Source organism: Sminthopsis crassicaudata, chromosome 1, assembly GCF_048593235.1.
Source record: "Sminthopsis crassicaudata isolate SCR6 chromosome 1, ASM4859323v1, whole genome shotgun sequence".
NCBI classification, from domain to species: domain Eukaryota; kingdom Metazoa; phylum Chordata; class Mammalia; order Dasyuromorphia; family Dasyuridae; genus Sminthopsis; species Sminthopsis crassicaudata.
This window is the reverse complement of record NC_133617.1, coordinates 158,241,351-158,254,488: the sequence shown is the minus strand read 5'-3', so window position 1 is coordinate 158,254,488 and position 13,138 is coordinate 158,241,351. Positions and strand designations below refer to the sequence as shown.

The window sequence follows — 13,138 nt, the reverse complement described above, 5'->3', positions numbered from 1 at the left end:
TTTTTTTTTTTTTTAAAGAAAAACATTTTGAGGAGAATTTGCATCCATAGATTCTTTGTCCATAGATTCCATTCTCTTCTAGAGAATTCAGAGTCTGCAGGGAACAAAACTCAGACCCTTTTTTTCATAAAGTTTTAATTCTAAAATTGATGTAGGTCAATTTCAAAAAGGTAGGGGACCAACTAAAAATTGGGAGAGCAGTAAAGAAAGGAAAAGGAACAGACTAAAAGTTCTTTTTTTAAAAGTTTCTCATGACTTGTAGGCTCTTCACAGAAAGGTCAACTTCATTTCATCCCATATTTGTTTATTTTTTGCTTTTTATTGTTTTTTTTTTTTTTTTAGAATTTTTTTCCACAGTATAAATGCATGAGCAATTTTTTTTATAACATTATCCCTTGTATTCATTTTTTCCAAATTATCCCCCCCCCCTCCTTCCACTTCCTCCCTCCATGACAGGCAATCCCATACATTTTACATGTGTTACAATATAACCTAGATACAACATATATGTGTAAATACCATTTTCTTGTTGCACATTAAGTATTAGCTTCCGAAGGTATAAGTAACTTGTGTAGATAGACAGTAGTGCTAACAATTTACATTCACTTCCCAGTGTTCCTTCTCTGGGTGTAGTTGTTTCTGTCCATCATTGATCAACTGGAAGTGAGTTGGATCTTCTTTATGTTGAAGATATCCACTTCCATCAGAATATATCTTCATATAGCATTGAAGTGTACAGAGATCTTCTGGTTCTATTCATTTTACTCAGCATCAGTTGATGTAAGTCTCTCCAAGCCTCTCTGTATTGCTCCGCTTTTTATCTTTTAAGAGGCAACATTATAATTTCTTGAAAGATGATGTCCAGGGTCTTTTTTTTGATCATGACTTGTAGGTAAACTAATAATTTTTAAAATTATCTCTCCTGGATCTATTTTCCATGTCAGTTGTTTTTTTTTTTTTTCAATAAGATATTTCACATTTTTCCTATTTTTTTCATTTTTTGGTTTTGCTTTGTTATCTTGATTTCTCATAAAGTCATTAGCTTTCATTTGCTCAATTCTATTTTTCAGGAATTATTTTCTTCAGTGAGATTTTATATCTCCTTTCCCAATTGACCAATTTTGCTTTTTAAGGCATTCTTTTCATTAGCTTTTTGTATTTCTTTTTGTACCACTCTCAATTTTTTCCCTAATTTCCCTTCTATTGCTCTTACTTGATTTTCAATGTCCTTTTTGATCTCTTCCATGGAGGAAGAGCTTTCTTGGAGGCTTCAGCTTTGACTTTGTTATCCTTTGCTTCCTCGACTCCATAATAACTTTCAATGGTCAGAAATTTTTTTTATTATCTGTTCATTTTTTAGCCTATTACTTGGCTTTTAATTCTTTGTGAAAGTAGGGATCTCTTTCCAGGGTGGAGGGTGCACTGTCCCACCCTTCAGGAGTTTTGTGCAGCTGCTTTCAGGGATCCTTGGAGGAATCTGACCACAAGCTCTCTTTCCTTCCCTGAAGCTGTCAGGACTGCCCCTGCCCCATAATAGCAGTAAGATCTAGTGTGCCAAAGCAATGCTTCTGGGCTTGGGGCCTGGACTGTGCCAGTAGGGTCTGCACTGGGACTTCACACCCAACTCCCACCCTATTACCACAGATTCTCTCTGCTGACCTTTCGAGTCCTCCCGGCTATCTCTGGGCTGAGAGGTCCAGCTCCTTGCTGATGCTGCTTACTTCTAAGTTGCCTTCAACTAGAAAATGTTCTACTTTGTCTCTTTGGGGTGTTCTGATGCTCCAACATTTGTTTAAACTCTTTATTTAAAGGAATTTGGAGCAATTGGGGGAGAGGCTGGGCAAGTTCCTGCCTTTATTCTGCCATCTTGGCTCCGAAGTGATAGCCTTATACAGAAGAAAGAATGCTAGGTTTGAGGTTAAAGGACCAGGCTGGAAGTCTGGGTGCACTGACCTTAAGTCGCTAGATTTCTTAGAATTTCAGGTTCTTGGGAAAATTGGGGCTGATAATATGGAACAGAAGTGACAATACTGGCATTACCTTCTCCAGAAGTTTGTTGTTAGGAGAAAATGAGATAATGATGTTTGTAAATGTCATTCTATTCAAGAGGATGTTTATAGTAACAAAAAGTTGTATGGCTTTGTCTCTTAGTCTAGATCTCTGTCTCTCCTTTTCTTCTGCCCATGGATTTGCCATGAGTTTGAGATAGGAAAAAAAGGAGCTAGGATGGTCTGTGCTTTTGCTGATGCCATCATAAAGCCTAGAATCTGACTTGGTACACTGATATGGTACAGGATGGTCCTATCTGTCGTGGGACTGATCTGTATGTGTTAGTTGAGACTTGGTGGTCCTCAGAATTGGGGATTGCTGATTCCTTTGTCCGTGGATCCATTGGCAGTGGTGATCTGTGATGAATTTCAGCTGACAGATTCCTGTTTTGTGGCAGGGATCTGATAATTTTCCCTTGGGAATAAACAGTGCTTTATAGTGATTAGCACATAGTAAGCACTTATTAAATACTCAACCTACCTGTCTGCCTGTTTATCACCTATCTCTCTCCTCTCTCTATGTATTTACTTATCACCAGGACTAGAATGGAGACTCTGATTAATAACAATGGTAGTTTCCAATTTAGTTTGTGTCCTCTTACTTCCAATCATACTCTATTGCACTCACCTTAGCTCACAGGCAGCTAGGTAGAGTATAGATATAGATGGTGCTCTCTGGAGTTAAAAAGATCTGAATTCAAATCTGCTCTTAAACACTTAATAATTATGTGAGATTAGGCAAAAAACTTAATTCTGTTTGCCTCAATTTCTATTATCTATAAAATACTCTGGAGAAGGAAATGGCAAATCACTTTCAGTATCTGCCAAAACCCCACCATGAAGAGTTGGACAGGATTGAACAAGTACAACAGAACTCTGCCCTATGGATCTTGGAGACCATCATTTATTTATTTATTTTTTGGCAACTTTGCAGAGGATGGATTGGAGACAGAGAGAAAAGGTAGAAGTCAATTAGGAACCTTTTACAATAATCCAGGTGAGAGGTTGATGAAGACTTATAACAGGGTAGTAGGAATATGAATAGAGAATGTAATGGATGAGAGAGATATTAGAGGTAGAATTGATAAGAATTGGCAACTGATTGAGGGGTATAGAAAGGAAAGCATCAAGGATGACTTTCAGGTTATTGATATGTTATTAAAAATGATATTTCCTTATAAAATTTACAAACAAAAAGAAATAGATGGCAAATGATCACATAGAAATGACATCTTGCTATTAAATAAATGTAGGTTAAAACTTTAAACCAGAAAGATAATTATACATGGCAAATGTCCATTGCAGGCAAAGTGGTGCTCCTGTGTATTTATTTATTGTTGTGAAAGAGCATTTTGGCAACTTGTAACAAATGCTAACAAATATGAAAATGGTTTAAATCTCTTGACTTGGAAAGTCAGGGTCCTCACCCAAAGGAGAAGAAAGTTTTATAAGTTTGTGTGTAGCTACAACATTTATAAAAGTAAAACATGGAAATAACTCAAATGACCCAGAATAGGGGAAAGGTTTAACAACATATTCTAGTACATTAGCATAGTAAAATTCTTTAGAACTATTAAAAATTTTAGTGATTATGAAATGTCATTACATATAAAGAATCTAGGAAATGCTGATGCCAAAAAGCAGCATATCAGATAATCAATATGACAGACTATACAAAAATTTGTGTAGGTTCATGAACAAAAATAGGAGAATTTGATAGGATATAAATAGTTGAGAACTTAATTCTCAATAGATTGAGTTTTTTCCCTTTAAGGTTGCTGGAGTTACTAACTTACAAAGATATTTTTCTTTGGATATAATTACAAATGAATTTCTGCTGACATGACCCATCATATGTGCTTTTCTTGGCTTGGTATTACTGTAAATGGAGTAAGTAGGCATTTCTATGGTTTGCCTTTTGGGGGACCTAAGGACAGCACCTGTTACATTCACCCCCCAGCTTTCCACAGTGCACTTGGGTTAGAGTATTAACTCTGTAATGTTGGCATTATTCCTGGAAGAGAAACACATGAACCCATTACCACACTGAACCTGACAGTTCAAGTGTCCCTCTCTACACTAGAAATATATAACCCATTTCTTGTCATAGGCCCCCTTTGGCAGACTAATGAAACCTATCGAAACATTCTCAGAATAAGGTTTTTAATTTTATAAAATTGAAAAGGAAACCAGTTATGTTGAAATATAATGATCAAAAAATATATATATATATATAAAATACTTCATAAACCCATGATACTGTCTATATACTGTTTTCAGCTAGTGTTTTCTTCTAGTCTTCCCCTCCCTTTTCCTCAATCAAAGATCTATTTTGGGTATATTTTTGAATACACCCTTGTGGAGAGGGAGTTGATCAGGATACTATTTCAAATTGATTTTTCCCCCTTCCCCTTTTCTGCCCCCAGCTGACAAAATCAGAGATTGGACAGGTAACTGGGCAAGCCTATGCCTGTTACCCTTTTATGAAGTGTGAAGACTTCCGTGATGGAATCAAAGGAAAAATACTCATCAGCCGGCTGAAAATTGACCACAATCTTGGTGGACTTAAAAAAAACCCGACTAGTTTTACAATGAGAAAATACTTGGACCAAAAGTCTTGCTGTTTAGCCTGTCATTCAGGGAGAATGGGAAAGTTGACCAATAGTCCCAAGACATTTGTAAACTTTGATCTTCTTGTCTAAGATTAGATAATTAAGTTTTTTGAAATAGGGGCAGCTAGGTGGCGCAGTGGATAGAGCACCAGCCCTGAAGTCAGGAGGACCCGAGTTCAAATTGATCTGAGACACTTAACACTTCCTAGCTGTGTGACCCTGGGCAAGTCACTTAACCCCAGTCTCCAAAAAAAAAAAAAAAAAAAAAAAAGTTTTTTGAAATGCAATTGTGATTAAAATGTGGACATGTAGTGTGCAATTTCTTTGTGGGCCATTATGGATTCTCACTTTAGTTTTGCCTCCTCCATATTGGTATGTGCTATCTCTGCAAACCTTCCATTCTCCTCTGCCCTGATTTTTTTTTTTTTTTGAAAAAAGAGAAGAGCCCCTTTAAAAAAAAATAGAATTCTGTTTAATTTAGCTCTTTTAAACAAAGGTCATGGAATTTTTGAATAGTAAATGCCAGAGGTAATTTTTTTTCAGGATTCACATTTGGCAGACATTTGAATGGCACCACTGGAATAAAAAGCCTAGGGCTCTGTGTGCTGGTGAAAGCTTTGTGGGGAAGGCATATGGCTTGGGACCATCGGGTAGGTGAAAAATAAGGCTGTGGCACTCCTCTATCTGTATAGACAAAGCACTGAATAGGAAGGAGGCAATTACAAAGTCCATTCAGGCAAAAAACTACCATTTGTTTGAATCATCCAGATAATTGAGTGTGTTTGTGGCCTGATAGATCTACCAGTTCCCTTTTGGCTGAGCTAACCTAGTTGGTAACAGGAAAATTTACACAAGCAGCTGCTACCAGGAATGAAGGATTTCATTCATTTGTGATTGAGCAACACCTGGATTCTATTCCTAGGGCTATTTCCTCCTGTGATAATAGCAACAGGCAGCGATTATAATATTTTTTATTTACAAAGCACCATTCTCTTGGGAGCTCTCAATCCTTTATAGATGTCAGCTAATTAATTTTCACAGCATTTCAGAGGGAGTAGAGAATGGCATGTTTTAAGATCCCAATTATTATAGCTATTATTAGCTAAGTCACAGAAAGGTTAAATTACTTTTGCAAGGTCTCATAGTAAGCAAAGGATAGAATTAGGTAGAATTTAGTTCTCTGGCTTTATGACCAGTGATGTCCTCCATTATCTTTAAGGATTCTCTAAAGAAAGATTGAATGAATGTAGTCCCAGATGTCCAGTGAGCCAAAAGGGGAAAAAATGTAGTATTTTATGAAGTCGGAGAACAGAAAAATATACTTGAAAGCATAGAGGCCCAAAATATTTGAAAATACAAAAATCACAGAATTTCAGGTGGGAGAGACCTTAGAGGCCATCTACTATCTCTTGTATTTGCCTAAGAATCTCCTTTATAGCATCCTCAACAAGTAGTCTTCCTTCTTTTTCTGGAAATCTCAAGTGGGGTGGGGGCCTTTGCTTCTCATGGCAGTCTATTCCACTTTTTGGACAGCTAGGAAGTTTTTTCTTACGTCAAGACTAGGTCTATCTGTCTTTAATATCCACTCATTGTTCCTACTTCCTAACCTCTGAGGATATGCAAAAGGAGACTGGTAAGCAATTTAATATAAATATATAATCTTTCTTTCTTTTTTTTTTTTTTTTTTTTTTTTTTTTTTAGGCAATTAGGGGTAAGTGACTTGCCCAGCGTCACACAGCCAGGAAGTGTTAAGTGTCTGAGACCAGATTTGAACTCCGGTCCTCCTGACTTCAGGGCTGGTGCTCTATCCACTGCACCACCTGGCTGCCCCATAAATATATAATCTAAAAGCCATTTATGTAAAAATTCATGGGATCTGACAGTTTCTGGAATATCACAATTTGAAAAGACCCAGAAGACAGTGCAGAGCCACATAGTGGGTCTAAAAGCTTTTGACTAGAGCATATTATTGATCATGATTTTGGTCAGAACAAGTAGCCTAACACACACGAGAGCAAGTTATTGTTAATTTAATAAGCATGTATTAAGCACTATTATGTGACTACTATTCCAAGTACTTTACAAATACAATCTCATTTGATTCTTTTTTTTTTTTTTTTGCTGAGGCAATTGGGATTAAGTGACTTGCCCAGGGTCACATAGGTAGGCAGTGTTAAATGTCTGAGGCCACATTTGAACTCGAGTCCTCCGTTCTTCGGGGCTGGTGCTTTTATCTATTGCCCCAACTAGCTGTCCCTCATTTGATTCTTACAACAGTACTTCAAGATAGGAACAATTATTATCCCCATTTTACAGTTGAGGAAACTGAAACAGTTTAAGTGATTTTCCCAGGATCACACAGCTAATATGTTTTTAAAATAGGATTTGAACTAATTTTCCTGATTTCAGGCTCAATGCTCTATCCACTTGTACTGCCTAGCTGCTGGTAGGATAGCAAATATATAATTAGGATACTGCAGAGGTACATATAGAATGTTAAAAGACCAGAGAAGATCTGTAGTACATGGAGTGGTCTTCTCTAAAGAATGAAAGGCAGGAGGGAGATAAGGATCACATACATAAGAAAGGATGACTGGATTGTGATCTGCACCTCAGTAGACAGTATCCATGCCAATGTGACAGTGACTTCAATGAAAGATTGACGATGTAAAGTATCACATTTGATTATCACTTTGGCACAAATGTATTTAGGCTCATAATCATTCTTTATTCATTATAAGTTTCTTCTGAGTTAGAAAGCTTCATACATTACTTCATTAGGAGTAAGAATAATAAATAATGATAAAGATAGAAAATGAGCTCTAAATTCTCTTCTAATTTTATGATTCTATTTTTTTTTGATTTTTCAATCAACAAACATTAAGTGCTTGCTCTATATCTTGGCACAATTATAATTCTTACCTTGACCTTCTGCTACTTTGAACCTGCAGATTTATATAAGATTTATTATCTGTCTTGGCAGAGAGAAGTAGATAAGTCAGACCAACCAACCAGAAAGTAAATAATCCATTTAAATATAAAAGCCCAGAAAATACATTTCGACTCATGTCACTTGGTCTCAGAGAGGATGGAAGAGGGAATGAAGAAGAAAATGTGCCTCACAGCTTGGGCAGGGTCATGGAATGGAGAAAATGTCTGAACAGTACCTTTCTCTTCAATCACTTTCCTTTCACTTGGTGAGATAGGAAGAAGAATAAAAAAAAATGATGGTCTGTAAGTAAAGGAAATCCTATTTCATTTAGTCACTCATGAATTATTCATTTGTTTTACATGAATAAAAGAAAATTTTGTTTCTAAAAACAGAATAAATGGATAAAGGAATATTATTTTACAAATAGTGATAATTGTATTAACTAATTGAATAAAGTACATATTAATACAATTATATACACACACACACACATATATATATATCGACAAATACATATACATACATATACACACACATATATATGATATAAACGTATAGATTTAAAGCAGGAAGTAACATCAAAGGTCATTTGGACTACCCTTTCATTTTACAGTAAGAAAACTAAAGCTTAGAAAGTTAAATCATTTGCCCATGGTCACATAGGTAGTAAATTATAGAGCTGGTATTTGAGCCCAGGTCTCCTGGCCTTAAATCCAGCATCCTTTGCATTATGCTTCTTCCCTGTACTGATGTACCAGGTATCAGCAGTCACAGCTATTTTCTCTACTTATGGGTTGTTACAAGAACTCTCCTTCAGAAAAGTGGGCAGCCAGTCAATTATATGCTGTTAATTTTTTAGGATTATGTAGTGTCAAAGACAATTGTCTGAATTATAAGGGGTTAAATGCTGTACACAAGGCAAAATATGATTGGAGACTGGTCACCATGCAGTCAGGTAGCAGAGAAATGATGAATAGACATCCTGTAGTCCTTGGTCTCAGAGTCTGAAGCAGTGTCTTGATTTTTAATAGACTCAGTTGCCTGACTATTGTCAACACACACACAACGGGAGAATTTTCTGGAGTTTTTGGTCAAAACCAATCTATTAGATGCTAGAGGGTTTCTGCTGCCTTTTAAACTAGAGCAATTTAGGCCAATTTTAGTCTTCTCTCACTTTTCTTTTTTGACATTTCTTTTATAGACTTGTCTGTTTCTGACTAGATTTCCTTGTTTTCAGTAATATTTGTCTGTGGCACCTTTTCAGGAAATATGAGGGAGCTGCTACAGGCTTGTTCAGAGGCTAAATTAGGGGCATTGGTGCTTGACACTTTAAAAAAAAATCACATTTTCTTATTAGAGTTATGTAAAGTATGTAAGTGAATAATGAAAAATTCAATCTGGAAAAAACTAGCCTTAAACTCTTGGAAAGTGGAAATTAAGATTAACTCTTTAAGAATATACATTTTTATTGATTTGTTTTCATATCACCTTTTGCCTATGCTAACTTCAGGGGTTTAAATGCCTTCAGTTTAACAATAAGAAATTTTAGTCAATTTTATGATAAATTAATGTTTCTAAATGAAAGTAAACCATCTGGATTGAGATTCACTACAAATTTATTTTATATAGTCTCAACTGGGTTTTTGTTTTTGTACATCAATCTTTTTATATTTTCCTAATTAGCTCTCTACCAAATTCTCCACAATAGATATTACAAACCTTTTTTCCTTTCCTCAAATCTTATAAACCAACTCCTCTCTTTTCCCTTGCATGTAAATATCTTAACTGAGAAAATGGAGGCAATTGTTATTGAGCTGCTTCTTCTCTCCTCCATACCTTAAAAACTCCTTTTCACATTCCTCATTCTCTGGTTTGTTCTAATGCTTGTTCAAGAGGTAGTCCTCCTCCTTGTCAAGGGGCAACCCTCCATTTGTGTTCTTAATCCTATCTCCTCCAGGTCTACTTTGAGTTTGACTCCTTGATCGGTCCTTCTCTTTCTGTCACCTTCAATCTACATATATTTTAAATATCATTCTTAAAGATCTTCACCATGACTCTTCACTCCCCCTTCTCTTTTTCTCTTCTCTTTTTCAGTCAAACCTTTAGAAACTATCATCTACTTTTATTGTCTCTATTTCCTCAGCTACTAATTTGCTTTACAAGTCTTTGCAATCTGGCTTCCAATGTAACTACTTGATTAGAGCTGTTCCCTCCTAAGGTTACCATTGAAAATTAATTTTAGGTCCAGTGACCTTTTCTCAGTCTTCATTCTAGGTGACCTCTCTGTAAGTTTTGATAATGTTGACTGACCCCTCCTCCTATATATTCTGTTTACCCTGGGCTATGCTAATATTGCTAAATCTTGATTCTCCTTTCATATGTCCATCACTATCTTTTACTGTGTTTTTGTCCTTCTCCCACCCACCAAAAAAAAGCTTTATCCTGGACCTTCTTGTAGGCTCTCCCTATACTTCCTTCCTCACTGATCTCATCAGATCTTATAGCTTTAATTGAATTTTTATGCAAATGTATGTATTTACATACATGTATTTGCAATCCTCTCTTCACCTGTGTTTACAGTATTTATAATCCCTATGTATTTACAGTCTTGATAACTCCTCTGAACACACCAACTGCCTACTAGAAATTTGTGTTGAGCATACCATCAAAAATCAAATTTCTCTCCAAATTCAGTCTTCCTTTGATTTGACCTGTTTTGATTGAAAGAAGTTAGGAAAAATAAAGATGTAATTTTTTTTCTATCCATCCTTTTAGTCATCCAGGGTCATAACCTTGGAGTTCTCCTTGGCTCTCCTTTCTCAACTCTTCCCTTTTTTTTCAACTTCTCTATACAAGTCATATTGTTTCTGCCTGTACAGCATTTGATTTCTTAGTTCTTTTTTTATTTTGTTATTGTGTCCCCAGAGCTTAGCAAGTCATCTTGTACATAGAGATGCTAAATATATGTTTACTGTATTGTAAATGAAGATAATCTTCCTAAATTTTTCTATATTTCTTTTTTCATTAATTTTTAATAAGGTTTTTTGGATAAAATCATGAGTATATCTGTTAGAGGCAAAATTTTATTAATTATTTAGTTTATGTGGCCCAGTAGAAACATATCAATAAATAATCATTTAAGTGGTAGGTATTAGGAAAACAAGTAAAAAAGTGTGATAGTTTTTGCTTTTAAGAATCATATATCACTTAGAAATATCTTTGAAGGCATGGTACTGGTAAATATGGGCAATGCCATTGAAAATTTTGAAGGAGGATAAACATTTTTTTCTTGGATGAATTATATTTTTAAAATAATCATACAATGTCTTCAAGATACCTGATTTCTCCAAAGACAGATCCAGCTTTCAGAGTAACCAGAACTTGTTTGCCATCAGAGCCTCCAAGAACTTGGATTTCTCCTTGTTTAATGATGTACATCTCTCTACCAATCTCTCCCTGGAAGCAAAACATAAAGAAAAAATAAGTCCATTTTTTTTCAGTTTGGCATTTTTTAAATTTTATAATTATAACTTTTTTTTGATAGTACATATGCATGAGTAATTTTTACAACATTATTCCTTGCACTCACTTCTGTCTGATTTTTCCCTTCCTTCCCTATATGGCAGGCAGTCTTATGCATGTTGAATATGTTATAGTATATTCTAGATACAATATATGTGTGTAGAACCAAATTTCTTATTGCACAGGAAGAATTGGATTTAGAAGGTAAAAATCACCTGGGAAGAAAAACAAAAATGCAAACAGTTTACACTCATTTCCCAGTGTTTCTTCTCTGGGTGTAGCTGATTCTGTCCATCATTGATCAATTGGAACTGGATTAGATCTTTTCTTTTTTATTTTTCTTTTTAATTTATTTATCTATTTTCCTGAGGCTGGGGTTAAGTGACTTGCCCAGGGTCACACAGCTAGGAAGTGTTTAAGTGTCTGATACCAGATTTGAACTCAGGTCCTCCTGAATTCAAGGCTGGTGCTCTATCCACTGCGCCACCTAGCTGCCCTCTGATTAGATCTTTTCTATGTTGAAGTATCCACTTCCATCAGAATACATCCTCATATAGTATTATTGTTGAAGTGTATAATGATCTCCTGGTTCTGCTCATTTTACTTAGCATCAGTTGATGTAAATCTCTCCAAACCTCTCTGTATTCATCCTGCTGGTCATTTCTTACAGAACAATAATATTCCGTAACATTCATATACCACAATTTACCAACCATTCTCCAATTGATGGACATCCATTCATTTTCCAGTTTCTAGACACTACAAAAAGAGCTGCCACAAACATTTTGGCACACACAGGTCCCTTTCCCCTCTTTAGTATTTCTTTGGGATATAAGCCCAGGAGTAACACTGGTGGATCAAAGAGTATGCACATTTTGATAACTTTTTGGGCATAATTCCAGATTGCTCTCCAGAATGGCTGGATTCTTTCACAACTCCATCAACAATTCATCATTCCCAGTTTTCCCATATCCCCTCCAACATTCATCATTACCTTTTCCTGTCATCTTAGCCAATCTGACAGGTGTGTAGTGGTATCTCAGAGTTGTCTTAATTTGCATTTCTCTGATCAATAGTGATTTGGAACACTTATATGAGTAGATATAGTTTCAATTTCATCATCTGAAAATTGTCTGAATAACAGTCCATTTTAAAGATTATTTTGTGCATCCACAGAAGAAAAGAATTTGTCCATTAGAAGGAGTGGCTATTTAGTCTATTTTTCTTGGCCCTTTTTTGTTCATCATGGATTCTTTTGGTAGTCTTGTGAAGCAAATATGCCCAGATATTTGTTGTCTATATTCATAATGGAAGGAAATTCTAAATTTTAGTTAGAAATTAGGAAAAATAAAGATGTAATTTTTTTTCTATCCAAGTTCACAGACTCATTGAGATCTGTCCATGGACCTGTCTGTGGACAATAGATTAACAACCTCTGCCCTGAAGATTGAATCCCCACTATAACTTTTTGAGAAGTGGTGGTCCAGCTTCAATCTGAAAGAGAACCCATTTCTTACTCAGTGTTTTTCTAAGAGTAACATTATTATAAATAACTATAATAAAACCCCTGCAATATATAAATTTATATCTCTAAAAGAATAAAAACAAGACACAAGGACAATCAAAGAACAGCTATTTGTCATAGAATCTAGGTTTTATTATATGTGCTAATTATATATGCTTTGAAATTCTAGATCAACTATGATTATAGTATTCTTAATCCCAGAACCAGCTTATATCATGGCTTCACATACTATTCATTGCTTTGTCCTGCCAATTTGTGGGAAGGTTTAACTAGTATTAACTAATGTTGAGTTTTAAAGGAGTTAAATGGATGTACCATCACTTCTCCAATAGCAGGAAGCAGTACTTAGCTCCAAAATTGCTCTTGCACCTTTGGAATTTTACTCTGGGGCCAAGAATTGGGAAAACCATATATTACTGAATATATTTCTATTTTCACCATGTTTCTATTCATTACTTTTTGATAAAAGAACAAAGGGCTCATAAATTGACTTCTTGTA

The 13,138-nt window shown here is 35.4% G+C and overlaps 1 protein-coding gene across 1 annotated transcript in view; it reads right to left on the bottom strand.

Annotated features, from left to right (window-relative positions):
• The window catches only part of CNGB3 (cyclic nucleotide gated channel subunit beta 3), a 274,698-nt gene that overhangs the window by 12,470 nt on the left and 249,090 nt on the right, over positions 1–13,138 (bottom strand). The window contains exon 16 of the mRNA XM_074278924.1: positions 10,930–11,048. Coding sequence (XP_074135025.1) covers positions 10,930–11,048 — 119 coding nt within the window. The remainder of the gene's footprint in view (positions 1–10,929; positions 11,049–13,138) is intronic.